At 39.4% G+C, this 15,706-nt stretch overlaps 1 protein-coding gene across 2 annotated transcripts in view; it reads right to left on the reverse strand.

Moving 5' to 3' along the window:
* SBF2 (SET binding factor 2) overlaps nt 1–15,706 on the reverse strand; it is a 305,413-nt gene that overhangs the window by 163,693 nt on the left and 126,014 nt on the right. For both annotated transcript variants that reach the window (XM_084893456.1, XM_084893455.1), the window contains exon 3: nt 13,408–13,545. In XM_084893456.1, coding sequence (XP_084749582.1) covers nt 13,408–13,545 — 138 coding nt within the window. The remainder of the gene's footprint in view (nt 1–13,407; nt 13,546–15,706) is intronic.

Here is a 15,706-nt window from a genome sequence, read left to right on the forward strand (position 1 = left end):
GTGTTGAAAATACTGTCATAAGCCATTTTAGGATACAAAATGTGTGAAATTGAAATATCTGTATGTTCGGATATTCTGTATCCTTAGAAGGCTGGGTAAGTATAGTGCTGATTTCATAAGTAGATAATTCTATTTGATACTAATTTCATTAATTCTTATCCTATATAATAAAAAGGTAATATGCAAATTGACCATCACTCCAACACACAAGATGGCTGCCCCCATGTGGTCAAAGATGGCTGCCCCAATGTGGACACAAGATAGCCACTATAAGATGGTGGGGGCAACCAGGCCTGCAGGGGAGGGCAGTTGGGAACAATCAGGCCTGCAGGGAAGGAGGGCAGTGGGGGGAACCAGGCCTGCAGGGGAGGGCAGTTGGGGATGATCAGGCCTGCAGAGGAGGGTAGTTGGGGATGACCGAGCCAGCAGGGGAGGGCGATTAGGGGGAACCAGCCCAGCAGGGGAGAGAAGTTAGGAACGACCGGGCCATAAGGGGAGGGCATTTAGGGGTGACCCAGTTGGCAGAGGAGGGCAGTTCAGGGAGAGGGGGGGAGGGAGAGAGACCAGGCCTATAGGGGAGAAGAGTTAATGGCGACCATCCTGGCAGGGGAGGGCAGTTAGGGGAAATCGGGCTGGAAAAGGAGCAGTTAGGCATTGATCATGCTGGCAGGGGAGTGATATGGGGGTGATCAGGCTGTCAGGCAGGCAGCTGAGCAGTTGGGAGCCAGCTGTCCTGGACTGTGAGAGGTGTGTTAGACTGTCCATTTAGGCCCATCCCACCAGTGGGATCAGGTCTAAACAGGCAGTTGAACATCCCTCCAGGGATTCGCAATTGGAGATGGTGCAGACTGGGCTAAGGGACACACACCCCATGCATGATTTCCGTGCACTGGGCCTCTAGTAAACTATAAAAGATGATTAGTGATTTGTAAACTCATTTATGCACTTAACATATTTTACTTGGTGTCTACTAGTACCAAGCACCAAGGCTACAGTGGTGACAGAACCCCTGTATGTATGTATGTATGTATGTATGTATTGATTTTAGAGAAGAGAGAGGGAATAGGAGATAAAAGCATCTACAATGAGAATCATTGATCAGCTGCCTCTTGAACAACCCCTATTGGAAATGGAGCCGAATCCCCGGAATGTTCCTTGACCAGGAATTGAACCCATGACCCCCTGGTTCCAGGGTCGATGCTCTACTTCTGAGCCACATCCACAGAGTTCCTGCTCTTAAAATCATACCTTCATGTGGAGGAAACCAAATGAAAGTTAAACAAACAAATGAGCAAAATAATTTGTTGTAGTAAGTCCAATGAAGGTGAAAAAAAAAAAAAAGAGGAAGAGCTAGAGAGGGGAGAGAACAAATAATGTGAGGAAAGTCAGATAAGACCTCTCAGTGAAGATGAAGCTAAAGCTGACATCTGCAAGACAATAAGCAACTAATCTTTTGAAAATCTAAGGGCAGAAAAGAAGGTAAGAAGGTAGGAAGGATTTTAAGAAACAAAATAGCAGCCAGATACTGTATGAAACCTAAGTAGCTGGGGGAAAACTATAGCAGAAGAAACTGGATAGTTAAGTAAAGGTTAAATTATTTAAGGCCTTGAGGCCAAGGTAGGGAGTTTGGACTTTTATACTAAATGCCTTGGGAATCTGTGGAAGGGAGGGCTTTAAGCAAGGAGGATAGTCTCAATTCTGTTTTTTAAAAATCACCCTGATGCTGAATGGAAAATAGCTTGTAAAGAGGCAAAAACAAGCTAGGTTGGAGGTCTCTTTGATAGTTCAGGCAAGATATATGGTGAAGTGGTAAGAAGAGAGGCCAAAAAAAGTAGACGATTTATTTTGGAAGTAGGATTTATTTTGGAAATAAAATTGACCTGATTTGCTGGTGGCTATCCTTAATGTGAAAGATGAAAGGAAGGGAGGATAAGTGTTAACACTACATTTTTTGTTTGAACATCTGGATGGATAGCATGCTAAATTGAGATTAGAAAAATTAAGAAGAAACAGACAGAGGCTGGGATTGGAGAAAGGAATGGGGAGTAATCAGGAGGCAATGAGCCTTGCATATATTAAAGGCTCAATAAATGTGAATTCCATCCCTCTTCCAAACTCTGTTTTATCCATTATAGAAAATCTGGACACCAAAATGCTGAAACTGTTAAGAAATAATAGCATAGTCAATTACATCTCAACTTAAAAAAGAAATATATACCAATAATCGAAAAAAATATGCAAATTAGCCAGGATGTCATAACATCATGACCAAACAGTAGGGACTTGAGGCTGCATGCCGCCTGGGTGGGGTGGGGGTCTCAGGCCATGCCCCCCCCCAAACGGGGCTTGATGGGGGACCTCAGGCTGTGCCCCCTGCCCCAGTGCTAGGCGGGTAGACCTCAGGCCATGTCCCCGCCACAGCACCAGGCCAGAGGACCTCAGGCTGCACCCCTCCCCTCGGGGGGGCTTGATGAGGGACTTCAGACTGTATCTCTTGCCCTGGCATCAGGCCAGGAGACCTCAGGCCATGCCCCCTGCCCGATGGAGATTAACAGGTACCTCAGGCCGTGCCCTCCCCCCGCCCCAGTGCCAGGCTAGGGGACCTGAGGCTGTGTCCCCCACTCAGCACTAGGCCGGGGGACCTGAAGCTGCACTCCTTGCCCATAGGGGCTTGATGAGGGTGGGGCAGGCCTGGTCTGAGTCTCCTGTGTTTTCGAAGCACATGCAGGTGGTGGGCGAGGTCTTGACTCTAGGTCCCATAGCACATACTCTGACAGGAGGGAAATTTTCATATGCATTTTACTAATTTTCTTTCATCTCTGACATTTCTATTATAGAGAAAGGGCAAAAAGCAATATTAAAATATTTCCTCTAATAATTCCCTTTTAATGTGCATGAATTTCATGCACTGGGCCTCTAGTAATGGCTATAAAACAATTTAAAGGTAATCATAAATATAATCATAATGCTTTATTTATATTGACATGAATATATGGATGGATGGATATACATATATATATATATATATATATATATATATATATATATATATATGCCTAATATGCAAAGTGGCCCCTCTGGAGTTCAACTGAGTTAGATCACTTGCTATGACGTGTACTGACCACCAAGGGGCAGCACAGAACAAAGGAAGGCCCTGGTTGACAGCCTGGCTGCCGCTACCGTGTTTCCCCGAAAATAAGACATCCTCCGAAAATAAGACCCAGCGCATGGAAAGATAAGACATCCCCTGAAAATAAGACCTAGCGCAACTTTGGGAGAAAAAATTAATATAAGACACTGTCTTATTTTCGGGGAAACAGGGTAGGGACCCTACCTGTGCACGCACTGGGCCTCTATTATCAATATAAATGAAACAAGATTTTTTTAAAAGTACTTATATGGTATGTATGTGTTTTTCCATATGTATTTTTTTTTTATTAAATATGTTTACATTTTTAATTTGTAGGAGAAAGGCCTGGAAGGTTATATACTCCAAAAGATTAGCAGTTGTACTCTGGCTGGTGTGGCTCATTTGGTTGGAGCTTTGTTGCATACACCAAATGGTGGCATGTTTTCTTTCCAGTCAGGGCACAATACCCAGGTTGGGGATTAGATCCACAGTCAAAGTGCATGTGGGAGGCAACCCATCAGTATTTCTCTCTCACCTCATGTTTCTCCTTCTGTTCTCTCTCTGAAATAAAAAATTTTAAAAAATGATTAGCAGTTAGTTGTCTTTGAGTCATGGGATTATTGTTGATATATATCACATAAAAATACAATACACATTTCCAGAGAAAAATAATTTTGTAAAATGTTTATATTTGTATTATTATCTTTATTGTAAAAATTTTAAAGTTATAAAAAGTAAACAGAAATGTATCAGTATGTGTTTATTTATTAAACACTGACTACAAAGTTGGCCACATAGTGGGTGCCACAGAAGGATAGGTACAGTCTTTATGTCAGGAAATTTATAATTGAGCTTAAATGCTAAAACCAACACAGATGAAATAACATTAATCAGTACAAAACAATACTATAACATTTTGAAAATTCATATTTAAAGTGCTCAAGAAACTCTGAGAAGAGATGAGGCCTTACAGCAGCGAGCTAGGATTTAAAGAATGAATACAATAGAGGGAAAAGTAAAGGAAAAAGGAGACTCAATTCTACAACGAAGCAAATCAAAACATTCAAAGTGAGGTTGGGCTGAAGCCGGTTTGGCTCAGTGGTAGAGCGTCGGTCTGCAGACTGAAAGGTCCCAGGTTCGATTCCGGTCAAGGGCATGTACATTGGTTGTGGGCATATCCCCGGTAGGGGGTGTGCAGGAGGCAGCTGGTCGATGTTTCTCTCTCATCGACGTTTCTAGCTCTCTATCTCTCTCCCTTCCTCTCTGTAAAAAGTCAATAAAATATATTTATAAAAAAACAAAAAGCAAAAACAAAGTGAGGTTGGCAAGTTTAATTATAATTTTCATTTCATTTTCCTAATTTTAGTCCTTATATACCTTTTAAAAACCAGGATAAACTAAACACTAAAATTTTATGATAGACACATTTAAAATTCCTTGCCTACGTTGATATTATTAGTTGATAAAATGGATTAACTTACAATACATTTTATAAAATAAGAAACATAACAATGGTAATTTGTTGAATGTTTCACTTTGGGGCATTACTTTGATAATTCTTTTTTTAAAATATTTTTATTGCATTCAGAGAGGAAGGGAGAGGGATAGAGAGATAGAAACATCAATATAAGAAAGAATAATTGACTGGCTGTCTCCTGAACGGGGGGAATTGAGCCTGCAACGTGGGCATGTGCCCTTGACCAGAATCAAACCTGGGGCCCTTCAATCTGCAGGCTGATGCTCTCTCCTTGAGCTAAACCAGCTAGAGCTCAATAATTCTTAATGCATATTCCCCCCTCCAAATTAATGTCAAGTGTATGAATCAGAATTAGTTATTATAAACTAAAGAATATAGTCATTGACACTGAGGTATGTTCCTGCTCATCATTTATTCCTAAGATATAATTGATTCAAGTTGCGAGACTTAATTCTAGCTACCCAGTCTTCAATTATTAACTCTTTCATTGAACTGGTTCTAGCATATGGTACTTTGGAATATCTTTACACTTAAGTTTTTGGTTTTGCCTCCCAAGCTAGATTTGAAGCAAATTGAGATAAAGAAACATATCTTATGCCTGCTAAGCATCTCCCTCTTTATTACTTATTTACTTCCCCAAAGTATACTCATTCATTCCCACCTCTTTCTTTGATATTTTGTTTCCTAATATACCAAATGTCTTTATTGCAAATTTAATTAGTATTGGTTCATAAACATTTTTAAAATGCATTTAAAAACTTGGAAGTGATACAACTAAATAAAAAATTTAGATAGGTCTATCAATTTATAAAATCCTATATAATAAAACCCTAATATGCAAATCACCTGAACAGCAGAATGACTGGTTGTTGTGATGCATACTGACCACCAGGGGGCAGACGCTCAACTAGGAGCTGCAACCTGGTGGTCAGTGTGCTCCCACTGGGAGAGCACTGCTCAAGCAGAAGCCAGGCTTACAGCTGGTGAGCGCAGTGGTAGGAGCCTCTCCTGACTCCACAGCAGGCAGACATCCCCCGAGGGGTCCCGGACTGCAAGAGGGTTCAGAATGGGCTGAGGAAACCTCCCACCCCTAGTGCATGAATGCCATGCACCAGGCCTCTAGTATGGCGATAAAAAGCAATCTCACATCTATCATAATTTACTGATTACTTTTAAAAAATTTACAATCACATTGCCTGGTTGAATAATTCCAGAAATATATTATCCAAAGTTTTATATAAAAGATTTGCTGGTGATTGTGAGAGTGCACTGTATCATGGAGAGATAAAAGACAACATTGTAAAAGTTGCACAATTATATTTTGGATGGTGTGTGTCTCTAAGTTCCTCCTTCACTTAGGCTTCCAAATAATGTGTCATACTATATTTGCTATTAAGCAATTCACACCAAAACAATTAAAAGATCTATTTTTGAACTGGTGATATGATCCAAAAATAAAAGAAAAACAATTTTTAAACAAACAAGTTGCATGTTCACACTAAAAATGGGAACATTACTGATGACCTATAAAGGAACATCATCTGGGTTTTTATTTTTTCTTTCAAATTCTACTTTCTTGGTTTGTACCATTTTTTGGAATCAATTCCAAAATTCATTAACTTTCTGTTCTGAGCACATGAAAGCTGTCATACAATTCTGGTTAGTACACATTACCCTAGCACAATTATACAGGAGCCAGAATTTTTATAATTTACTTATATTTTCAGAATCGTGGGAAAACTTATAAGAAGCAGCTTCTAACCTTCTACTAATTGACTATAAAAACTAAATAAATTAGCCCTAGCTGGTTTGAGCATTGGCCCGCAGACTGAAGGGTCCTGGGTTCAATTCCAGTCAAGGGCACATAACCTAGGTTGCTGGCTCCTCCCCACAGGGCATGTGCAGAAAGCAACCAATCAATGTGTTTCTCTCATATCAATATTTCTCTCTGACTTTCCCTTCTCTTCCACTCTCTACAAAAATCAATGGAAAAATATCATCAGGTGAGATTTAAAAAAATAAAATTAAAATAAATAAATTATATTTTTGGTCAACTTAAAATGGCAAATGGTAAAATATCTGAGCTAAAAGCAATAATTTTTTTAAACACTGATTTCAAATATTCAAGAGCCCAGATCTTAGTTTTTTAATATTCTGTACTCAAATGTGCCAGGGCTGCTTGGAGAAATGGCTGATTTCAAGGCTGAGGAATGGAAAGAATAAAATGAGCCTGGATCAACATGTCATAACATAAAATAAAACAAGCTTTAAAAAAAAAAAATGATGGGGCCAAGTGAAAATAATATTGGAACAAGTCTGAAGGAGTACCTGTTGGTCAGATCCAGGATAATTTGTGCATGAACATAAGTAAAATCATTAACTACATACTATCGAAGAAAACAGGAAATTGGAACACATGATTTTATATCTCAGACAGACGAGGTGAGAATGCTCTTTGTTTATAATAAAATGTCAACTACTGACTGGTTAAAGGTAGAGGGTGTATGAAGTTAGAAAAACATTATTTTAGACCATCATAATAAAAGTTGTCACAGTCATGATTCACAACTAAATGCTAAGTCTAGAGGGAGCATGATAAATGAGTAATAGAATATTTGTACTGTCTTACTTATTAATTACAAGAAAAAAAAATAGCAACTAAATAGTAGAGATATCTGACAATCACTTGACAAGGTACCCAAAATTACTATGATCAATGGAAGCAGATAGATAGATAGATATTGTGTACTGCCAGATGTGTTCCCTTAGAGCAAAGCTTGTGGGCACTATAAAGCTTATGAAATCTTTTAGTATGGCCCTGCTAAGACAACTACAGGTGGGATCTGAAATTCAATAAATCTATTTTTTTTTCATAGCAGCATAATGCATATTAAGTGAATTATATTAAGTGAATGATGTTATAAATATCCAAATGGCCCTTGGCAGAAAAAAGGTTCCCCAACCCTACCTTACAAGGTACTCTTATGAAGAACATACTTAGTATCCCAAATGTCAGTAGTATTCCAACTGTTGATGTATAACCTGAATCTAAAGATGAGAGACATCAGAAAAACACAAAACAATAGCATTTTATCAAAAGGGGTATGGGGACCTGCCTTATTTGCAAATGTCAATGTCATAGAAAAGGAAATGCTGTGCAACTATTCCAGATGAAAAGAGACAGAAGAGGATTATATTAAATGCAATACATGATTTTAAACTGCATCCTGACTGGGGGACATAAAAAAGAGCAGTAAAGGACACAGAACAAATAAAAAAACTGAAATATGGATGTTGTGTTAGATAAAAGTATAATGCTGATGTTAAATTTCCCAAGATTGATAACCATACTATGTTTATGTAAGAAATCATACTTATTCTATTAAAAATAATAAAAATTATTCATTATAATAAAAAGGGTTAATGTATTAAAAACAGGTGAATATTGGAAAAGGATATATAGATATTTGTAATATACTTTTAACTTTTCTGTAAGTTTAAAATTATTTCCATATTAAAAGTTTGAAAAATATCCAAGAATACCTAGAACCTCTTTATACCTGCAACACTGTTTGCTTTTTTCTTTCTTCTATATAATAAAAGAGGTAATATGCAAATTGACCGTCACCCCAACACACAAAATGGCCACCCCCATGTGGACACAAGATGGCCACCACAACGGTCGGCAGGGAAGGGCAGTTGTGGTCAATCAGGCCAGCAGGGGAGGGCAGTTGGGAGGGACCAGGCCTGCAAGGGAGAGCAGTTTGAGGCAATCAGGCCTGCAGAGGAGGGCAATTAGGAATGACCGAGCCGGCAGGGGAGGGCAGTTGGGGGGGGGGGGGACCTTCAGGGGAGGGCAGTTGGGAGAGACAAGGCCTGCAGGGAAGGGCACTTAGGGTGACCAGGCTGGCAAGAAAGGGCAGTCAGGGGCAATCGGGCAGGTAGGCGTCAATCAGGCTGGCAGGGGAGTGGTTAGAGGATGATCAGGCTGGCAGGCAGAAGTGGTTAGGGGCAATCAGGTAGGCAGGCAGGTAAGTGGTTTGGGAGCCAGCAGTCCTGGATTGTGAGATCAGGCCTAAACAGGCAGTAGGACATCCCTCAAGAGGTCCCAGATTGCAGAGGGTCCAGGCATGGGCTACCCCCATGCACGAATTTCATGCACCAGGCCTCTAGTTAAGGTATAATTGAGAAAATTATAAAATTTTTAGAGTTGGTGATTTGATATACAGATATATTATGAAAATGATTTCCCCTACCTAGTTAACTAACACATCCATCACCTTACATATTTACCTTTTGTTATGAGAACATTTATGAAGCACTCTCTTAGTAAACATCAATTATTCATGTTATCACTAGAGTCACCATATTTTACTACAAATCCTCAGATCATAATTTTCTTATAGCTGAAAGTTTCTATCCCTTTACCAACCTCTCCCTATTTCCCCAAATCCCCAGTCCTTGAGACCATGTGTGATGATTTCAACTTTATTATTCTTTCTCAAGATTACTTTGGCTATTTGGAGTCTTTTATGGTTCCAGGGTTGGGGTTTATGGTGAGACATTGTCTTAGGCTTTTCTAATCATTTCAGTGTGGGTATTTTCTTATTTGCTGCTTGCATGGGACTTGCTCAGCAACTTCTGAATTTCTTTTGGTGGTAATTGCTTCATGCGTAGCTGTAGAATCAATGTATCCATGGAAGGAAGTGAGTTCAGAAGCTTCCCTATGTCACCCTCTTGGACAATGTCTTCCTAGTGTATTACTTTTCGGGCAGTTTATTAGGGGGCGGGGGGAAGAAAGGTTGATAGTAAAGGAGAAAGAAGGGAGAACATAAATAATCACAGCTAATTTCATTACATAATTCTAAAAAGTTATGAAGAGACTCCTCAAGAATATGAAAATAAAAGGAACTTCTGCATTCTCAGCACTGACTTAAATTCTAAAGATCAACATGGATAAAAACGAAAGGTAATCTAAAGAAAAGGAAAAAGAAACTCTTGACTAGAGAACACTCTTATTTAGACTTAATTGATCAAAATAGAAATTTGATTAGTTATTTGTTGGCAACACCCACCCAAACATTATTCAGGCTAGAGATAACTATAGTCATAGACTTCAAATTTTTCTTTATTCATTGACCATAGAATTATTCATTTCAAATATAAACAACAGATTATGTTAGTCTGACAGTTGTTAAATATTTGACATTAACTGTTCTTTAGTTTGATTCCATAATCAAAATGCTTCTGATTTTGATACAGCTTCACACAAAGATCTGACAAGAAGAGAATGTGTTGATGGTGCTTGTTCTATATAACCTTTTAACTTATCATTGTAAATTAATAAACTAGCATGCTGGTTTTAATAAATCAGTATAATCAACTTAGATAATGTAACTCTGCATCATAAAAAGTGATTTGTATCCCCTTGTAGAAATCAGATTTCTACATCTAGAAAATTCATATCTTGGAATTTAATTAAAGTAACCAAAACAACAAATGCTCCTTTGTGAGGCCATTTCAGAAAGAAAGCCAACCTTTCCCCTGGTGGTAATACTCATTCATTTGTATATAATAGACAGTACAGCAAAAATGCAAATTTACTTTCTCAATATCCTCCAAATTCTTTTATAATTACAAATTCTTTCTTGTATTACAGAACCCTGAAAGCAAAACAAATAACCATAAGAAAAATATTTTCTTATTCCTTTTCAAGAGGAGTGGGATTTGCATGCAATCTGACTTTCTCAAGGAATCAACCCGTATGAGACTTAAAGAAGAAATCAACAAGTTGAGAATACGCTGCACATGGGTTTTTCAGGGCACCTATTATGAAAATTATATTGCATAATGCCCAACATCATAAGTGCCAAATGGTATAAGGTAGGGAAAGTATGGTTTCTACTACAATTGCCCCAAGCTAGATAGTTCCTAGTACCCAGAACTCATTTCTTGTTTACTCTTCAGTCATGAAATTACATAAGCTGCCCAATACGTTGTCATAAATCCTTTCTTTCATAGAGGATATATATCCAGTTGGCTGGAACTAAGAACCCCAATTAATACACTGAAAAATCAAGGATTTTCAATTTCTGTAGTTGTAGCTTATAAATTTCAGTTCCACCATCTTTCAACTACCACCACTAATCATAATGAAGTATATTTACCTAGGTTCTTCAAAAATAATATCAAGAATTGTGATAAGTCAGAGAGAAATCAAGATGGCGGCATAGGAAAACGCCTAAACTGCAGCCTCACACAACAATTTCAAAAATACAACTAAAAGACAAAACGGGCATCATCCAGAACCACAGGAAAGCTGGCTGACTGGAAATTCTACAATTAGAAGGAAAGAAAAAACCACAAGGAAAATCAGAGGAGCTGTAAAAGCCTGAGGTACAGAGACACAGGCACATGCGTGCAGAGAGGACGGAGCCGGAGAGGAGGGGGCAGCTGAGTGCCTGGCTGGCGTTTTCTAGCAGAAAGGAGATAAAAGCTCCGGACTGTATGGAACCCCAGTTCCAACTGCACTGAACCCCAGTTCTGGGCGAAACCCTGGGGACCCAGGCTTATACTGGGGGAATCTGGGCTGTAAGGCGGAAACTTAGGGAAGCAGCAAAAGGCAGAACTCCGGAGGTGCACATGTGAATGCGCACAGAGGATGGACTGACTGTGCCACAGTATTGCCATAGCGGGAAGGAGACAAAAGCTCTGGACTGCACTGAGCCCCAGTTCCGACTGCATTGAACCCCAGTTCTGGGTGAGAATCTGGGAATCCAGATTAATTGGGGGAGAGACTAGACTGTCTGGCAATGGGTGAAACTCGAGGGCGCCTTTCTCTCAGAGGTGCTTGCAGCGAGTACTGAGGGACACTGAGGGACACTGAGACTCAGGAACTTCATAGGGTGGGGCTGACAGGAAGCCAAGGCCGTAGGCTCCACCCTGAAATTCCGCCCCATCCAAGCTGAGCACAGAGGCTTTTGCAATTTTGCAAGTCTAGTCGAATAAGGCTGTCTCCTGGCACAGACACAGCTGATCCTCACAGCCAATTGGCTTGGAGGTCAACTCCTCCCATCGATACCAACAACAATCAAGATTTAACTACAACAAGGCTGTACACACAGTCCACAAAGGGATGCATCAAGAGTGCCCAACTCAGGTAACTGGGAAGGCTGAGCCACTGGCCCATATGGGACACCAAACATATAAAACTACCCTACTAACTCAGGGAAGCAGTGAAAATGCAGAGACAAAGAAACAGATCACAAATGAAAGAAATGGAGGAAAACAAACGACTGGAGATAGAGTTCAAAACCACGGTTATAAGGTTTTTCAAGAATTTCCTAGAAAAGGCTGATAAATTTAGCGAAACCCTCAAGGACATGAAACAGTCCCTTGAGGATATGGAAAAGGACCAACTAAAAATTAAACATACACTGATTGAAATAAAAAATATTATAGACACCCAACAGCAGACTAGAGGAATGCAAGAATCAAGTCAAAGATTTGAAACACACAGAAGCAAAAATCACTCAACTGGAAAAGCTAAAAGAAAAAAGAATCCAAAAATTTGAAGATAGTGTAAGAAGCCTCTAGGACATCAGAATTATGGGGATGTCAGAAGAAGAGAGAGAGCAAGATACTGAAAACCTATTTGAAGTAATATTGACTGAAAACTTCCCCCATCTGGTGAAAGAAATAGACTTACAAGTCCAGAAAGTGCACAGAATCCCAAACAAAAGGAATCCAAACAGGACCACACCAAGACACATCATAATTAAAATGCCAAGAGCAAAAGACAAAGAGAATATTAAAAGCAGCAAGAGAGAACAGTAATTACCTATAAGGAAGCACCCATACGATTGTCAGCTGATTTCTCAACAGAAACTATGCAGGCCAGAAGGGAGCGGCAAGAAATAGTCAAAGTGAAGAATATAAAGAACCTACAACCAAAAGTAGACTACCCAGCCAAGCTGACATTTAGAATCAAAGGTCAGCTAAAGAGCTTCACAGATAAGAAAAGGCTCAAGGAGTTCATCACCACCAAACCAGTATTTTATGAAATGCTGAAAGGTATTCTCTAAGAAGAGGAAGAAGAAGAAAAAGGTAAAGATAAAAATTATGAACAACAAATACATATCTATCAACAAGTGAATCTAAAAATCAAGTGAATTAAAAACATGATGTACAAAATAAACTGGTGAATGTAATAGATAGAATCAGGGGCATAGAAAGGGAGTGGACTGACAACTCTCAGGGGGAAAGGGATATGGGGGGGATGCGGGAAGAGCCTGGACAAAAATCGTACACATGTGGATGAGGACAATGGGGGGAGATAAGGGAAGAGGGTGGGATGGGAAACAGGTGGAGGGGAGATATTGGGGGGGGGGGGGAGAGGAACAACTGTAATAATCTGAACAATAAAGATTCATGAAATTTTAAAAAAATAAAGAATTGTGGTAAGTAATCTATAGATATTCTGATTAAATACTCTATATATATTCTGTGAAAGATCCCCTCAGGAGAAGGACTGATAAAGGAAAATGGCAAGTTCACCATGAGAGGATACAAAACTTAAATTCACACATATGCTGTTCTTAGAAGCATTCAGATGATTTTTATTTTAAAAGAGAACAATTAAACTTAGATGTAATTATTGTTGTTGCTTTCAACAGTATAGTAATGTATTCTTTTTAAAGTAGCCCAAAGAACTCAAGCTGGCAGTTCTAACAAATATGGCATAAACAAAATCCTATATGTAGTCGTTTTGACTATACTTTGGCTAGAAAAGTTGTCATACCTGAAGATTGATCTCCGCCTCATAGAAGGTTAGGCACGAGCAGTAATGTCGATCTGAGTCAATATCTGTCAGGACCACCACAAAAAACGTTGGCTGCTTCCTCTCTCTGGACAGCTGCCACCCACTGGGCTGACAAAACTAAATGGGATAGAAAAATATTGTCACATTATAATGAAAATTTATTATTTACAGATCTCTGAAAAATGTTAAATGTCCCCAAATTTTTAAAAATTTCCAGCTGCTGTGATAATACCTCAACCAATATAAAAATTTAAAAATGTACAGATTCATTATGTAAAATACTTTCACTAATGTGCATTTACATTTTTTGAGAACAGCCTAGATATTCCACAGATGCAACTAGGTTGGCATACATAGGAAAATAGCACCAAAATAAGAGACTTTCCCCCATTGGAACAGATCATAAAGAAAGTTGAAGATAAAGTGCCAAGTCCCTGTCACTGATGGAAAACATAATTATTTTTAAATGTCTTCATTAACCTAAGTGACTTCAATTCAGTACAATAAAAGAGATATCTTATTCATCAAGACAGACCACATTTTGGGCTATAAAACACTCTTTAACATATTAAAAAGAATAGAAATTATACAAAGACCACAGTAGAAGTAAATGTTTTAAAAAAAAAATAGTAAAGGAATATTATGCATAACCTCATGCCCACAAATTTGATAACCTAGATGAAATACATAATCTGATAAAATTTACAAAAGAAATAAATAATTTGAATAAGCCAGTATCTATTAAAGAAATTGATTCTATAATTATTAACCATCTAAGACAAAGTATCAGGCCCAAATGGATTTACTGATAATTCTACCAAGTATCTGAGGAAGAAATTAGACCACTCTATACAAACTCTTCCAGAAGATAGAAGCAAGGGAAATACCTTTCTAACTCATTCTATGAATCCAGCATTACCCTAAATATAAAAACCAGGAAAATAAATTATAAGAAAAAAGTAGACCAATATTTCTCATTAACATAGATGCAAAAAAATCTTCAAAATACTTGCAAGTCAAATCCAACTCTCTATGAAAAAATTACATACCACAGTCAAGTAAGATTTATTCTAGGTATGCAAGGTGGTTCAACATTTAAAAACCAACTAGCCCTGGTCAGTGTGGCTCAACCTAGCTTGAGCATCGACCTATGAGCCAGGAGGTCATCCAGGTCAGGGCACATGCCTGGGTTGTAGTCTCAGTCTCCAGTGTGGGCGTGAAGGAGGTGGCTGATCAATGATACTCTCAACACGGATGATTCTGTCTCTCTCTCCTTCTCCCTTTCTCTCTGAAATCAATAAAAATATAAAAGCCTAGGTGAAGTCACGCCCTCATACTACACCGCCAAAAGATGACTGCCCTCATGTCGCCACAAAATGGCCGGCAAGGAAGGGCAATTGGGGGCAATCGGGCCAGCGAGGAAAGGCAGTTAGGGGTGACCAGGCCTGCAGGGGAGGGCAGTTAGGGGAGACCAGATCAGCATGGGAGGGCAGCTGGGGGTGACCTGGCTGGCAGTGGAGGGCAGTTAGGGAGAACCAGGCCTGTAGGGGAGGGTGGTTGGGGCATCAGGTTGGCAGGGGAGGGCAGTTGGGAGCGATCAGACCAGCAGGGGAGCGGTTTGGGGGCGATCAGGTTGGCAGGCAGAAGTGACTAGGGGCAATCAGGCAGGCAAGCAGGTGAGGCGTTAGGAGCCATTGGTCCTGGATTGTGAGAGGGATGTTCCAGATTGGAGAAGTTGCAGGCCGGGCTGAAGGACACCCCACCCCCATGCACGAATTTCATGCCCTGGCCTCTAATATTTAAATAAATAAAAACCAACTATTCACATCAATAAGCTAACCCCCTTCAAGCACATGATCACATCAATAGATGCAGAAAAAGCATTTAAAAATTCAACATCTATTAATGACAGAAACTCTCAGCACACTAAGAATATGAAGTTTCTTAACTTTAATGTACAGATTAGAAAGAAGGACATGTAACTATCTTTGTTCTCAGATAACATGATTGTATATGTATAAAATCTGAAAAGGTCAACAAATAGTAACTGACATGGAATAAGCAATTATAGCAAGGTTCCAGTTCACAAGGTTAATATACAAAAGTCAACTGCTTTTCTACGTACCCAATAATGAACAAGTGTTATTTGAAATTAAAAATGCATCCTGGCTGGCTTGGCTCACAGTGAATAGAGTGTTGGCTTACGGACTAAATGTTCCCAGGTTTGATTCCAGTCAAGGGCACATGTCTGGGTTGCAGGCTTGATCCCCAGCGTGGG

This window comes from Pipistrellus hanaki (genome assembly GCF_964339955.1).
Source record: "Pipistrellus hanaki genome assembly, chromosome: 9".
Taxonomy (NCBI): Eukaryota; Metazoa; Chordata; class Mammalia; order Chiroptera; family Vespertilionidae; genus Pipistrellus; species Pipistrellus hanaki.